A 14,452-nucleotide genomic window follows, 5' to 3' on the forward strand; every position below is an offset into this window, starting at 1 on the left:
CAATACAATAACGTATTTAACCACTACCACAGAATGTACCTAATACAGTAGCTATGTTCGTTTGCTCCTTTTTGTGCGCATGTGCGCGATTCGTGCATGTCGTGCATGTACAGTTATGTACAGTTGAAACAATAATTATTCGCATAGAGCTGATGTATGAATGTTCGGAACATCATTAGAAATAAAATGTGAAAAGCTTGGACGATCTAACCTAAGGACGCGCCTCGCATGATTATTCCCCTCTGTCAATAGTAATGGATTTTTAATCCACTGCGTTTATAAACACTGTTTGCGGAATCGATTTTGTCATTGTCAGAATCGTTTTCGATGTGTGACGACGTCTTACACGCTGGGTGAAAAATGCCTGTTTGTGCCGTTAGTGAGTGCAAGAACAAATCAAACACATCAAATTTACAAAAAGATGGAATTTCATTTCATAAGTAAGTATTTTTGGTGTAATAAACGCTTTCTATAAATTAAATTACTTAAATTATTATAATAAAATAACAATCGAGAACTTTACCGATTCAGTAATTGAGTACGTAATAATTCGGTAGAAACGAGTCACACTTCCCACGAGACTATATTTTGTTTTTTCTAAACAATTGCAACCCTCGTTATATACAAATTAGGTTAAAATTTGAATACGCGTGAACAGCATGAAATTACGTAGTAGTAAAAATAACACTAGTCTCGTGGGAAGTGCGGTATACTAAAGACGGAGAGCCAGCGCCCAAAAAACTGTTTGAATTTACTAAGGCTAATTTTTTGCGCATACTGACCAGCTCTGTCCCCATATTCTGCTGACTAACCATTACAACTTTTATTTATATGCAATATACAAGTTATATAACAATTTTCAGCCTTAGTAAATTCATTTTATTACCTCGCAGGTACGACACCTTTAATAGCGCACCTGAGTCACTGTTCTCAGGTTCACTTGACTGACCGCAGTATGTTTGTGTACGCAACCATTCTAATGAACTATAAAAAAATTAGCCTTAGTAAATTCAAACAGTATTTTGGGCCCTGGCTCTCCGTCTATAGTATACCGCACTCCCCACGAGACTATAGTGTTATTTTTACAAAATTTTTCAGTATTAGATTTAATTGCATAGGACATAAGGTTCGATTTTTAAGAATCATGTGATAGTGATTGCGGTTCGATTATCGATATCGATGAAAACATTTTCTTTATTATTAACGACTAAATTACCGTCTTCAAGTCAAGTAAAGAATAGTTATTATTAATTACCACAATTTTTTCGCTACCTATACTTGTAATAAAACTGGTCGATTTCTGTGATTTCACGTACTTAATACATTTAAAAAAATATTAAAGCAACGCAATTTTAGTGATAGGCGAGAAACGGGGTAGGGTGTCTCTGAACTGGGTAATTTGTAGCTAAAAGGTGTACCTTTCTCAAGGATGAGGATTAGGTAATAATTTATCATAATCGTTTTATTTTTACAGATTTCGATATTTTTACAGAGAGAATCGCCAAGAATATACATAACATTAACCTAATGGTAAATAATGACGTGTTAAAAATAGAAGAGGCCACCGTGTGTGTTTACTAATTTATTTTCATAGTATCATATCTGTCTTATGGAATTTTGCTGTGGGGTAAAAGCGGCAGGTATTGAGAAAATTTTTGCATTGCTAATTTGTAAGGGCAATACGTGTAATATTTAATAACTTACATTTAATTTTTTTGGACAAAGAGTACACCATATTGGAATTACCATGTAAACCCAATGTGCAATAAATAAATGATTGATTGGAAAGAAAAAAACATTTTATTGATTGATATACCTACTAATTATGTTTGGTAGGCTTTTGCGCGGTCAGGTTTATTTTGTATTATATAATAATATAAGTCATTAATAAGCACATTTTCACTATCGAAATTTTAAATGAAAATTTCATTATAAAAAAAATACAAAAGATTAAAAATGATATAAAATAAGTAAAAAAGTATGTGCATATTTTTTAAATAAATATGTTTCTTATTTTTACGTTGCATTATTAGTTTTTGGGATAATTACCTATTAAGTGAGGTGAATGTATGCAAGAATACGCTACGCTGACCAAACACTGGTTTTAAGTAATTAAATACGAGTAATAAATTCTTACTTCTACTTTTGTTTCTGCAAAACTATCGATATATTTTAAAATATCGATACGGTAGCATCGCAAATCAATTTGACTGTCTTACACTCGTAATGTCTTTGTATGTTGATGTATATAACTTATTAGTGTGCGTAAAATGTAGTAGTGTTGAAGATTTAGATATGTGTGTGTTAATAATGACACAAAACTTTGTTGAGTGAGTGTGTCAAGTTGTCTATGTAGTGTTTCCTCGTCCCGCACCAAAAGTGACAGAAATTTTTATTCGTAATATTAGGCGCGTTACAAGTCCATAGGTTAGATCGTCCAAGGTGAAAAGTCCCCAACGATCTGACATTTCAAAAAAAATATTCATGGTCAAAGTTCGCAAATATGGGAATTTTACCACCATAACCATAATTTTTAACTAAATTGCTTAGGCTGCACAAAGAGAAGCAAACAAACACGACTACTCTTAAACGTTTTCCTATATTTATAAAGTACTCTGTGGGTTTGAAATTGCGAAAAGAGTTACCTATCGAGCATCTTGGGTACAATGCCTCGCTGCGGTGGTCTCGATGAGGTTTTAGATTTAATTTAATTTATTTTAGTTTTAATTTAATGTTGTTTTTTTTAGATTTAAGTTTATTAATAGTTTATTTGTAATTAAAAATTGATCACTCTGTGGTTTCATTAAAAAAAAACATTTTGACAAGCTCATGACAAGTGACAACTGCGCGCTTGGATGAAATATCTACTATGGCAAAAAGGCAAAAAATTAAATGTAAACAAATATGGCGGGTGGTCCAGATGATTTAGAGCAAAATATTGAAAATGTAAGCTTTTCTTCATTCCTTTTTGTTATTACTACTTAAATCAATTATTCTTATTTAAGTGTTTTGTTTCCTAGTTAAAAACATCGGTGAGAAAATCGTTTGCACGTATTTACGCGAGTTTGAAGGCGAGGGAATTGAAAACATTGAGACAACTCGATGCTATACGCAAGCAATGCCAAGACAACAAAGGATTGGAAAGAAATTGTGTTCAGAATATTAATATAAGCTACAGCGACGAGTCCACATTGTTAGATATCGTAAGTAACTATGGTGTAATTGATTTTGAGAGACTTAGTTTTGATAACACCACTTTTATATTAGAAGATTATATCAGTCCAAATGATGATCATATGTATTCGTATAAGACCATTGAAGATATTACTGAGAAAGAAGACATAGAAGCTATTGAAGAGGCTGCGCTAAAGCAAATAACTGAAACTGATGATTGTGTATGTATTGTCAACATTCAATCGGACGAAGTGTCCAGAAAGTTTCGAGAATTTGATGCTAATATAGACGTAAGTGCACCTAGAACTAATATTGATAAGGAAGTTGATGAATGCAAGGATATTGAGACTGTAGAGAATAAATTAGAAAGTTTAACTGATGGAGAAAACCTTGACAGTTCTGATCCAGAAGTGAAAAAAATACAGCCTACTGATGACTGGTTAAATTCTATAAAAAACCAAACTGAAACCGAGCCAACGCAAGTGACTGACGTAATGGAACACAGTACTATCACTTGCTCTTAACAGAGTAAGCCAATCTTAGCTATAATTTACTTAAAATGCATTTAATAAAGATTTTCTATTTTATCTAATATTTGTTGATTTTTTTATATTTTATAATAAACTAGCCAATTCGGGGCATGCATTGGAATGCCTCTCAATTGTACTTTGTTTCAACACTTCACACACTACTTATTGTATGTTACTGGTATTATATTAGAAACTTTCACATAAGTGCCAACAAAATTTTCAACTCAATTGGATGACCAATATGGGAATGCATAGAAGAAAAATACTCAAATAGGTATTATGAATTTTTATATTATATTAGAACATTTATGAGGGTAGGTAATAAAAAACATGAAAATTAAAGCATCAACTTATATTGTTAATACATTTACAAATGGTGTTACTGAACACTTAATCGTTAATATGCATTGACTTCCGATTATATTCTCTAATGAATAAATATTACCCTTTATTTCAACTGTACTTTGAGTACAGTTAACAAATAAAAAATAAATGGTCACCAATCATCCGATACCGACAGTTTGAATAACCATGTTCTTACCAAGCATGCTAGCTTGTGAGACATCTTTGTAACAATCAGTGTGGTCATAATATAAAGTAGTAAAGTATATCAGTAATTTAAAAGAAAAAACTGACAGCTCAAACTAGACTGATTGGGCTGAAATTTGGCATTCAGATAGCTATTATGACGTGGACATCGCTAAGAAAGGATTTTTGAAAATTCAACACCTAAGGGGGTAAAATAGGGGGTAAAAAAGCTAGTAAATAATAATCCTCATGATCACATGCATAGTACTTATACAACAAGATAGGCTGGATAATTTGTGTCAATGATATTGTGTTTAAGACTGGGTGAATATTATTAGAAATTGTCATCAGAAAAATTCTTGTCCCTTCACTCTGCAAGCATCAGCCTTTTCTGACACAAATTGCTGATAGATATATATTTGAATAATATGTGACTGATTCAAAATAACAGTAAAAAACAGACATTTCCTGTCTCTTGTAGCCTGTTTCCGTGATTGTGCTACTGTGATTCTTGAATATCACTAGTCACTACCCATATTATGATTAATGTGAAAGTGTGTTTGTTTGTTGTGATTTTTTGCATGGGCATAGTTAAAGACCTGGACAGTGACATAGACTCCGTTTTATCCTGGCAAGGCAAAATATCAAAGAGTTCCCACAGGATTTCAAAAAACCTAAGCCTCACCCACTCTTGGTGTGAACATGGTTAATCACATTTCATAACATTATGGTTTATGGCACTTATACATGACATATAATTTACATGTAACATCTCAGTAAATTCCCATCTTTGGATGGAATCTGTTTTTCATGAAGAGATGTATTTTCTAGTTTGTACTCAACTATTTCACTGGAAAAATTGTGATGGCACAAACAGAAGTGCGGATGTGAAGAAGATAAAGTTGACTAAAGAAAAAAATGGATAGAATAGATACCAGTAGGTTCCAGATTTTCAATAAAATATGATATTGAACCAGAACTAAAATGATAGAGAAAAAGCTAGCGTGTGCTAGACCTTTGTTATTTTATAAAAGCTGAAAGTTTCTCTGTGTATTGTTCCTAACACAGGAAGGAACGATCAGCGACTATGAAGTTCATCATCATCATGGTGGCTTTGGGAGATAACGGGTGTAAAATTTTTTAGTCATAGTACAAAGTCTAAATGTTTTTATATTTTCTTCAGGATAGTATTAGAAATCACGTCATGCATTGCCAGATACTTAGTGTCGTAGCAACCCCCTGCCAGACGCCCTTAAAAGTTCAAGGGTGTCTGGCAGAGGGGTTGCCACGATACTAAGGGTCTGGCAATGCATTTTTACATCTTTATTACCTGTTATCTCTCAAAGCCAGCATGATCCAAAGTTATAGTCGCTGATCGTTCCTCCCGGTGTTAGGGACAATTCGCAGAGAAACTTTCAGCTTTTATAAAATAACGAAGGTTTGGCACGCGCTGGCTAGACTGTTTCAAATTGTATGTTGATATCCTGAGTGCTTGAGCATAGCAAGTTCAAGATATCCTACTGGATTTTAAACTAAAGTTAGATTGCTATTTTTTTTTAAAGACTATTTAATCTTACGAAAACGGCCAAATTGAGAATCTCCTTTTCCTGAAATTGATTGAAGAATGAATCTACTGATTCAGTACGAATTTCTTAATAAACAAATTCTTTAATAGGCTTCTTTCCATCTTTTTTCATTAGTCTGTTTAGATAGATAGGTATGATTCAGTACGAATTTCTAAATAAACAAATTCTTTAATAGGCTTCTTTCCATCTTTTTTCATTAGTCTGTTTAGATAGATAGGTATGATTCAGTACGAATTTCTAAATAAACAAATTCTTTAAAAGGCTTCTTTCCATCTTTTTCCATTAGTCTGTTTAGATAGATAGGTATGTGCTAAAGGCTAGTAAAGTTTAGATATACTACCTACTACAAGTGAGAGGGTTACATTTCTACTCAATAATATAGGCACTAAATTACATTTGGATGGGTATTTTTAGGCCACCATTGATTCACATGAAACAATAATTGTTATTGTCGCATAACTTTCACAGTGAATTACAAACTATGATTCAACTGAAAGTTACAGTAGTTTGAATGAATACTGAATGATATAAGTCTATATTAATAGGTATTATAGATCAGCATTCCTTGACCTGGGGTGTACAGATTCCTGGCCATCGTTAAAAACAACATTCGGCTTCATGCCCCTGAAAGATTTTGCCAGAAAATCAAAAAACCCTGGAGGATTCTATGGCATACCAAAAGGTGTATTTAATAATTTTGTCTATTTGAGCTGATGAAGCACCGGTTGTCTGAAATTTTTGGTTGAAGATTAATTTTTGGCCAGAATTAAACACCTGATTTGGAGGGCCTTGGAAAAAGGGAATCTGTCACAAAATAAAGAGGTGAAGAAACGCTGATGTAGATGATAGGTTAATAGACTAAAGCCATTAATGGATACATGAAAACATATTTTAAGGAATAAGTAATTTCGTAATTGAGAGTACAAAATCTCGAGTACAAAGTTTGAACTAAATATATTAGTGCATATTATCTAAGGTATGTTATGAAGTTATTAAAAATAAGATTTAACTAGCTTACATTGTGTAATGATTAACCCTACTATTGTACATTTAAACAAAATAATAATGTCCTATATACTATACAAGGCCAAAGTCAGTGCACACGGCTGCGACGTCGCGATTGTTCTGCTTTTCCGAACCATTGGCGGCCATGTTCAGCTCAACCAATGTGTCGACACTATTTATACTGACCCCTTTCAAAATCTTTTGTGCAGCTAAACTAGTAAAATTAAAGCTCAGGTCGCTTAGACTTGGAAAGTTGTAAAAATCCTGGTGCTCTTTCTTGCCATCCTGACTAAGACTGTATCGCTTTTGTTTGTTATCCAAACAGTGAATTTTCTCCGTTGAAGTATTGATATCTTTTATCAGTTCTTGATTCTTTACTGCTAAATTTGGCTCTGAACCGAGCACTGTCGGTTTCTGATCGATGCCCTTCGTCAATAAGTTGGCTATCGATTCTGAACTCATTCTATTATTTACATTTGGAAGCCCGTTTAACATTTGTAAAGCTGCTGCTTTCTTTAGTAAATCGACACTTTTAAGTTCGCTATTCGAATTTATATTCGTATGTAATCCACTATTCGCGGACGTCAAAGCGTTTTTTTGATATCTCAAATTCCCCAGTGAACCTATTACATTGTCGTAACTTTTAGTTGGTGAGGATGGATTACTATTAGCGCATGATTCAACATTGTGGATGTTGTTGTGAATGGCTGGCGATGCCGGGTTGGACGCTACTTCGTTTGTATTATTCAACTGATTTTTGTAGATAAAACTATTGTTATTTGCTACGCCACCAATTTGTAAAGAGAGTTTTCGGTTGTTATTCATACCCGTATCATTCATTGAGTTCTTATTGAACTTGTTTTCTTGTACTTTCACAGGTTCTGCGTCTTGATATATTTGTTTCTTTTTTTCAACACAAACGTCGAAAGATGTTTCTGTTGGGTTTTTTGACGCTTGATTAGTTCCCCCGTTTTGCGAAACCGAAACTACTTGTCTATCATCGTTAATAATGTAGATGTTACTCCCATTACTGGCCTCGGTAACTTTGCCATTTTCAAAAGTGATCACGGATCGGACGGGAGAGTTTTGTACGTAAACTTTGGTGTTGGTACCACCGTTTTGGGACATGGTGTTGGTGGTGACCTTAAGAGTAATTGAATTATTTGAATTAGAACTAGCAAGCATTGTGGTAGCTGGGTTATCTACTTTGGATCCGAGGGTTTTGTTGTGCAAAGGGGTAGCAGTTTTTTTGGGAGTACTTGGGCAGTTTTTTGGCGAAGTTCTAGGTGATGTACTTTTACCGTTCCTCATCGTTTCGCCGCCAATAATGGGTGGTTTCGTTCTGTACTTATGCAGACTTTTAGGTGAACTTTGTAGGCTTTGAACTTTTACAAGTGACTGTGCTCTGCTTAAACCTGACCCTCCATTACTATGACTAGGTGAAGGTTTTAAAGTGCGGTCGGATATGTGCGACTCTAGACTGGAGTGACCGCTGCTGCTTGTGTGATAACTTCGTTTCATATGTAGGTCTGATTGACCATTTTTACAATCTTTCCTCGGTGTTCGATGGGTGTTCGTGCTCTCTAAGCTCGATGGGCCGCTCGTGGACATGACGTTATCCGAATAGTCCACACGCCGCAAACTTCCATTTGGACTTTCTCGCAATTTTGGGTCGCTGTGCCTTTGAGGTGACCCAAAATGGTCTAGTATGGTCTTGTTTGTAGAACTTCTGCTCAGTGTGGATCTTGGAAGACTGCCGGAACTGGGACTCGATTGTCTAACGGGCGAATGATCGTATTGCATTGAAGTCGCGAGTCCCGACTCTGTGGAGAGATGTCTCTTGTGCCTCCTCGGAAGCGTCGACGACCGATTGCTGATCTCCGAACCATCGTAATACGATGACACGATCGATGTTTGACTCTGCAGTGACTCCTGAAACGAGAATAACAGTGGTTTTTAAAAATTTAACAATTTTTTTTAACAATCTTACAGGATAGAAATTTTGATAAAACTGCTAATGCGGTAGGTAATAGCTTCGTGGTTAAGATTTCGACCTCCTATTCGGGGGGATCCGGGTTCGACCTTCGACACGAACCTCTAACTTTTCGGATTTATGTGCGTTATAAGCAGTTAAAAATATCACTTGCTTGAGCGGCGAAGGAAAACATCTTGAGGGAAGCTTCATGGCTGAGAGTTCTATATCATGTTTTCATAGGTTTTTGAAGTCTGCTAATTCGCACTTCACCAATGTGATGGACTAACTCATCATCTCTCATTCTAAGAGGAGACCTAGTGGCCCGGCGATGGGTTGAAATGATGATAAAGCTGCCATCTCTCAAAATCGGTCATCACCATTTAGACAAAATCACTGTCTAGAAACATAACCCCGGTTGAAAATTCATAAGCTTTAAGTTATTCACCTTAGAGTCAGTCTGTGTGGCGACACAGTGCAGATGTACCGCCTTGGAGTTGAACCACTCGGTGGGCGGAAACTGCGCAGAGAAGGTGCTCATCGCGCGGGTCTGCTTGCTGCGGCCGCTTCGTCTGAATAAGCGGGAGAGCAACGACACTTTCTCTGTAACGACAAAAAGGAATGATAATTGGAAAATGGCGTAGAGTAAATAAATATTCATTCATTCACCCATTCAATAAAAAAAAACCTTTCTGTAACTCATTTTTTCAGGTATTTTAGTCCTTACATGATTTGGTAAGTAGGTACCTACCTATCTTTCCAAATTCCTAATAACATCCAAGATCCTCTAATATCACCTCGCCTCAAAGTGTACAACTTTTGTATATTTTTGGAGATTCCTCAAAAAAGCTAGCTGTAAACCAATTTATCTGATCTGGGGATACTTACTGGGCGACGCAGATTCAACGCTGGGCGGGTAGTCGGTGGAAGACGAGCTATCGGTCGTGTTGGCATTCTTATGGTGCAAGCTGCGAGTGGAGGCGCACCGCTGTAGGTACTTGCTGGATGAGCCGAAGATTCGCAGCGAGTGGCGGCGGTCGAGAGAGCGAGGAGCTGGGAAGGAGGCGCTTCGGCGTTTATTTGGTCTTCCGTAAAGGACTTTGTCGTTGGGGTTGCCTGGAACAAAAAATAGCAAAGTTATTCCGGGCAATTTTTACGACTATAGGTACGGACCTATATAATCAATTTTAAAACTAAGAATTTAAAACGTGTGGACAATCTGTTCTTGACCTTGTAGCATGCCTAGCAGTATTTAAGACATGATACCTACCTAATTGTTTGTTAAGTACCTACCTTTTGGAGCTAGTGTATCCCTGTGTGACGTCTTATTTTTTAAGTAGGTACAGTTGCTTTAAAGTAAAACGAGAGTTAGACGACAATGGGGGAAAATGCATCGAACTAGGAATCAAAGGTTATCTGTGGAGAGATGTGACAGAGTAGGAAGAAGAGTAACTGTTGGTTTCTTGCTGAAAATCTGTTTCCGTCAATCCGAACCTGTAGTAAAATCCTGTTAAGTCATAAGATGTGGCATAATTTGTCCTACCTGAAATAAAAACATTTTATTTTAAGGTCAGCTTTCGAGTCTAACGAACTGTAACTGTTAATATTTTCCCTCGTCCCTGTCTAAGTAAAATTGTAGTGATCCCTGTAGATGTGTAGTGATCGATGTAGGGACGCTCTAAGCTGCAACATCGATTTAGCAAGTTACGCGCATACCCGCTGAAATATCTGTAGTATCTCAGAATTGTTTCCAAGTAATGCAGAAGTTCCTTCCATGCTCTCTTTATCTGTACTTAACTAATTGAAACCAAATTTATCAAATCTAAAACCGTCCATGTTCATCGCAAGAACCTAAAAGCAACTGATGCATCAGAGTGATCAGAGTACACACTGACGCACAAAGACACCCCCGCACATGCGTCCATATATCAGACGTGAACTTGACAGTCGATTCGATGTACGATCTCCGAACGGTTTTATATTGTCCTTTTGTCTTACTGATTTAGTGCGTGCTAAACGGTTAAGATGACTGTTTCGTATTGTTGCAAGAGTGTTTACACGTGTAAGTAAATTGTAGTCAGTGTGGAAACTGTAGTATGATACAATCAGATACAATGTTGCACCTTTGGCAATATTTAAGACTGGAAACTTCAAATAGTTGGTTTCTTAAAAAAAAGAAACCTTAGGAAACAGGCCATTCTCGCTAAATCAAATACCTACTTAATGTTAATCAGTAGATGTAAAAATCCATATTAAAGACAATCTAGTTCCAGTGAAAACCAGAACTACAGTTTGCACATTTGCGCACAGGTAACATTTCATTGGAAAGAAAGAAAAGAGAAAGAAGTTATTTAACTAAAATATACCTACCTCTGAGCTGGTGTTCACAAAGTAAGCAAAGTATAAAGTAATAGTAGGTAAAGTAACAAATGCACTCAGTAAATATCTAAAGTTGTTTCTCAATACAAAAATAACAAACCCACCGGTCACTCAGAGCAAACATAATGATGCGTAACGCAATCCTGCAGGCGGCGGTGGAAAAGCAAGCTCATAATTTATAACGCTGATTCATTCCCAAGTTCCATGCCTACTTTGGTACCGTACTGAAACTCCATCTGAAGTTCTCTCCAAACATTTGTGTCCTATACAAACACTCGCTAATTTAACGCTCATTTGCAAACTCTGTAAACAACGGAAAGACATGTACAGATGGGCCGACATGTTGCTGGTTACCGAGTGCTGATTTGTTTCACTTTCAAACAAAAAAATAATGGAAGCTGGGTCGAGCCGGTAACAAACCAATATACACATAGACCGTACTTTGTGACGTGCATGTTACATATCCTAACGATAACCTAGTTCAAATCACTTACGCTGCAAACCATCTTTGAAGGCTAAGTCACTAGGTCATAAGTCCAGCGCTCGGTCAGCAAGAAACTACCTCATTGCCATACGTGACTCCGCAACGAATTGGGATTTAGCTATATTTTAACATTAAGGTATTTAAACCAAGTGAGAGATGTGAAGAAGGGCAGTCTGTCGTCACACCTCGACGCAGTCTCTTAGTTAGGTTAGATTAGATTAGATTTAGGTCGTCACCATGTAAAACTCTGCATCTAACCTCGGTGCAGAGTGCAGACGTTAGGTTAAGTTAAAATGTAAAGATTTAAGAATATAAATTTAGTAAAAGCCTATCTTCGTTTCCTTCAAAAATCCTTCTGGTTGCCGCTTACGTAACTGGCGCAATCGGTCGGATCCTTGTTGTTCGGGCCCCGTAACTACGTAGGGTAGCTAGGGAACTGAGGACGAGGATGCGGAATCTACGGACCTGCGGCAAGACCAAAAGGAGTATCCAAAAATCGATACAACAGAGGAGACAAGATAGTACCTACAGGAAGGATTACATGTAAGTACACTTGAATTGTTCTCGTGTTGCTTCCCTGTTTCCATTTTCCTACACCTAATCATAATTTAATACTTATCTAGAATATTATCCTTTCTTTCGGTAGCCTAAATTGCCTTAGGCCCACAGAAAAATTGTTAGTAAAATAGAAGTCCTTATTTAGGTTTAGGGCAATCAATCTTGGTTACCACCCCATAGTTAGTTTATAGGTTTCGGAATCTTACATTGTTTAAGAACCGCCGAAAAATAGAAATCCAATTTTAGACTTTTAGGGTAATCTATCTAGATTACCACCTTAGAGCGTAAAAGTTTTGGCATCCTGAATTTCTTTAGGTACAGCCGCCACGTGAGATTTACGTAGAAATAATAAAGAATATTTCGATTCGATATCCGCGATGTAATTTCGTCAGATAAGCACTTTAAAATGTAGGTTAGTCTCATATCGAACAACGTTTATAATAAATTACTATTTATTATAAATTATAATAAGTAGATTCAAATTACAGCCGCGGTTTTGCTGACTATAGGTATATAGATTCCGCTTGTGAATCGATAATAAATTCAAGATCAATAATTCATTTCAATTAATTGCGTTGTCATGTCCTACAGTCTTATACTGCTGTTACCTAATTCCAAACTCGAAATAATATCGTTAGACAAAGAAAATTCAAATTACCTATAATATTAGTAAAGCCCTATTTTCGTAGGTTTTACTAGTAGGTAGGTCCATCCTAACCTTTCCTTGCAACTATCGAGACACTATTCATGTACCTACCATAGAGACAGAATGTCCGAAGCACAAATCTGGAATTTCCTCGAGAATTCGGCCACCCATCATCATCAAGTTCACCAAACCTGAGGAAATCCTGTCAATTCAAGCAGAAGCACTTTTGGAAAAGGATCTCGAATACAATAGAAGGCTACACTTCTAGTTTGAAAAGCATATCGCCATTTCCGATGGATGCCACAAGAAATCTGACAACGATTTGTCCAGGCCATTACAAATGCTTGATTTTCACGAACGGGATAGCAGCCATCTCACAGCAGCAGATAGCTTCCACTTCAAATACCTAGCAATCTCAAGAGGATAAGGAATGCGACGTCTCGGCAACATTCGAACCATTGTTGCCTCTCTGAGGGCGGAGGTGTTACATATCCTAACGATAACCTAGTTCAAATCACTTACGCTGCAAACCATCTTTGAAGGCTAAGTCACTAGGTCATAAGTCCAGCGCTCGGTCAGCAAGAAACTACCTCATTGCCATACGTGACTCCGCAACGAATTGGGATTTAGCTATATTTTAACATTAAGGTATTTAAACCAAGTGAGAGATGTGAAGAAGGGCAGTCTGTCGTCACACCTCGACGCAGTCTCTTAGTTAGGTTAGATTAGATTAGATTTAGGTCGTCACCATGTAAAACTCTGCATCTAACCTCGGTGCAGAGTGCAGACGTTAGGTTAAGTTAAAATGTAAAGATTTAAGAATATAAATTTAGTAAAAGCCTATCTTCGTTTCCTTCAAAAATCCTTCTGGTTGCCGCTTACGTAACTTGCAGGCGTGCAGGCCAATTAGAGAGTAGTGCCGCCCAACACCAGAGAAATGCTCAATAAGTTGCAAATCGCAATCTTTTAAGAAATTTATTTATCAGCACATTGAATAACCCCGTATCATAACTTTATGCCAAGTTTTATCGATCCACTTAGTCCCAGAAAACCAATTGCTTGGCCGCGCATGAATGACAATTCTTGGTATCTAAGCGAAGATATTTGTCGATGAGTCACTGAAACTATTCCAGATGGGATGGGTAAGCTTTGTTGAAACGACGAAGAAGGCTAAAAGAAAAGAAGCTGGTTCCAATTTTTGCACGTCCGTGGAATATGGCATGTATGTAGATGCTAGACGCCGCGCCGGTGTCTAATCCGTCAGTTAAGCGGAATCCTTCTCCATTAAAATACCGCCATGCGTTCCGTTACAATTACAGAAATAGACCGGAATGTGACACGAGCCATTTGAGTTCAACCCCAGCTAGACCAGGAATGAAATAAAACCGAATGTGCGAAGCGGTAGACGATTTTATCATCCACTTATTTTACATCGACACGTAGGTAAATTTCTTTTAACCAGAGTTCTAGGGTTGAGTCCCTGGAATGCATTAATTTAGATTCAGGTCGATTTTCTTAGTCAAATCAAGTCTATGACTTACATTAAAAAGTGTAGGTAGGCACTTCCATAATCTTTACTTACTGTGGTTC

General features: G+C 36.8%; 2 protein-coding genes across 2 annotated transcripts in view; one reads left to right on the forward strand and one right to left on the reverse strand.

Annotated features, from left to right (window-relative positions):
- Window positions 1-2,826: 2,826 nt before the first annotated feature.
- LOC117982481 (uncharacterized) lies at window positions 2,827-3,768 on the forward strand. Its single transcript, XM_034968836.2, has 2 exons — window positions 2,827-2,946; window positions 3,021-3,768. The coding sequence occupies exons 1-2, from the start codon at window positions 2,905-2,907 to the stop codon at window positions 3,696-3,698; spliced, it is 720 nt and encodes a 239-aa protein (XP_034824727.1). The 5' UTR covers window positions 2,827-2,904; the 3' UTR covers window positions 3,699-3,768.
- A 2,455-nt stretch (window positions 3,769-6,223) lies between these two features.
- ko (Stork-head domain-containing protein knockout) overlaps window positions 6,224-14,452 on the reverse strand; it is a 240,075-nt gene continuing 231,846 nt past the window's right edge. The window contains exons 7-9 of the mRNA XM_034968385.2: window positions 9,684-9,911; window positions 9,244-9,398; window positions 6,224-8,755 (exon numbers count right to left, since the gene is read on the reverse strand). Coding sequence (XP_034824276.1) covers window positions 6,896-8,755; window positions 9,244-9,398; window positions 9,684-9,911 — 2,243 coding nt within the window. The 3' untranslated portion in view covers window positions 6,224-6,895. The remainder of the gene's footprint in view (window positions 8,756-9,243; window positions 9,399-9,683; window positions 9,912-14,452) is intronic.

This window comes from Maniola hyperantus, chromosome 5 (assembly GCF_902806685.2).
Source record: "Maniola hyperantus chromosome 5, iAphHyp1.2, whole genome shotgun sequence".
Classification (NCBI taxonomy): domain Eukaryota; kingdom Metazoa; phylum Arthropoda; class Insecta; order Lepidoptera; family Nymphalidae; genus Maniola; species Maniola hyperantus.

Excerpts from the sequence above, each read along its gene's own strand:
- LOC117982481 (XM_034968836.2), top strand. The coding sequence starts at position 2,905 with ATGGCGGGTGGTCCAGATGATTTAGAGCAAAATATTGAAAAT. Across the intron at positions 2,947-3,020 it reads TAGAGCAAAATATTGAAAAT|TTAAAAACATCGGTGAGAAA; the intron begins GTAAGCTTTTCT and ends TTTGTTTCCTAG.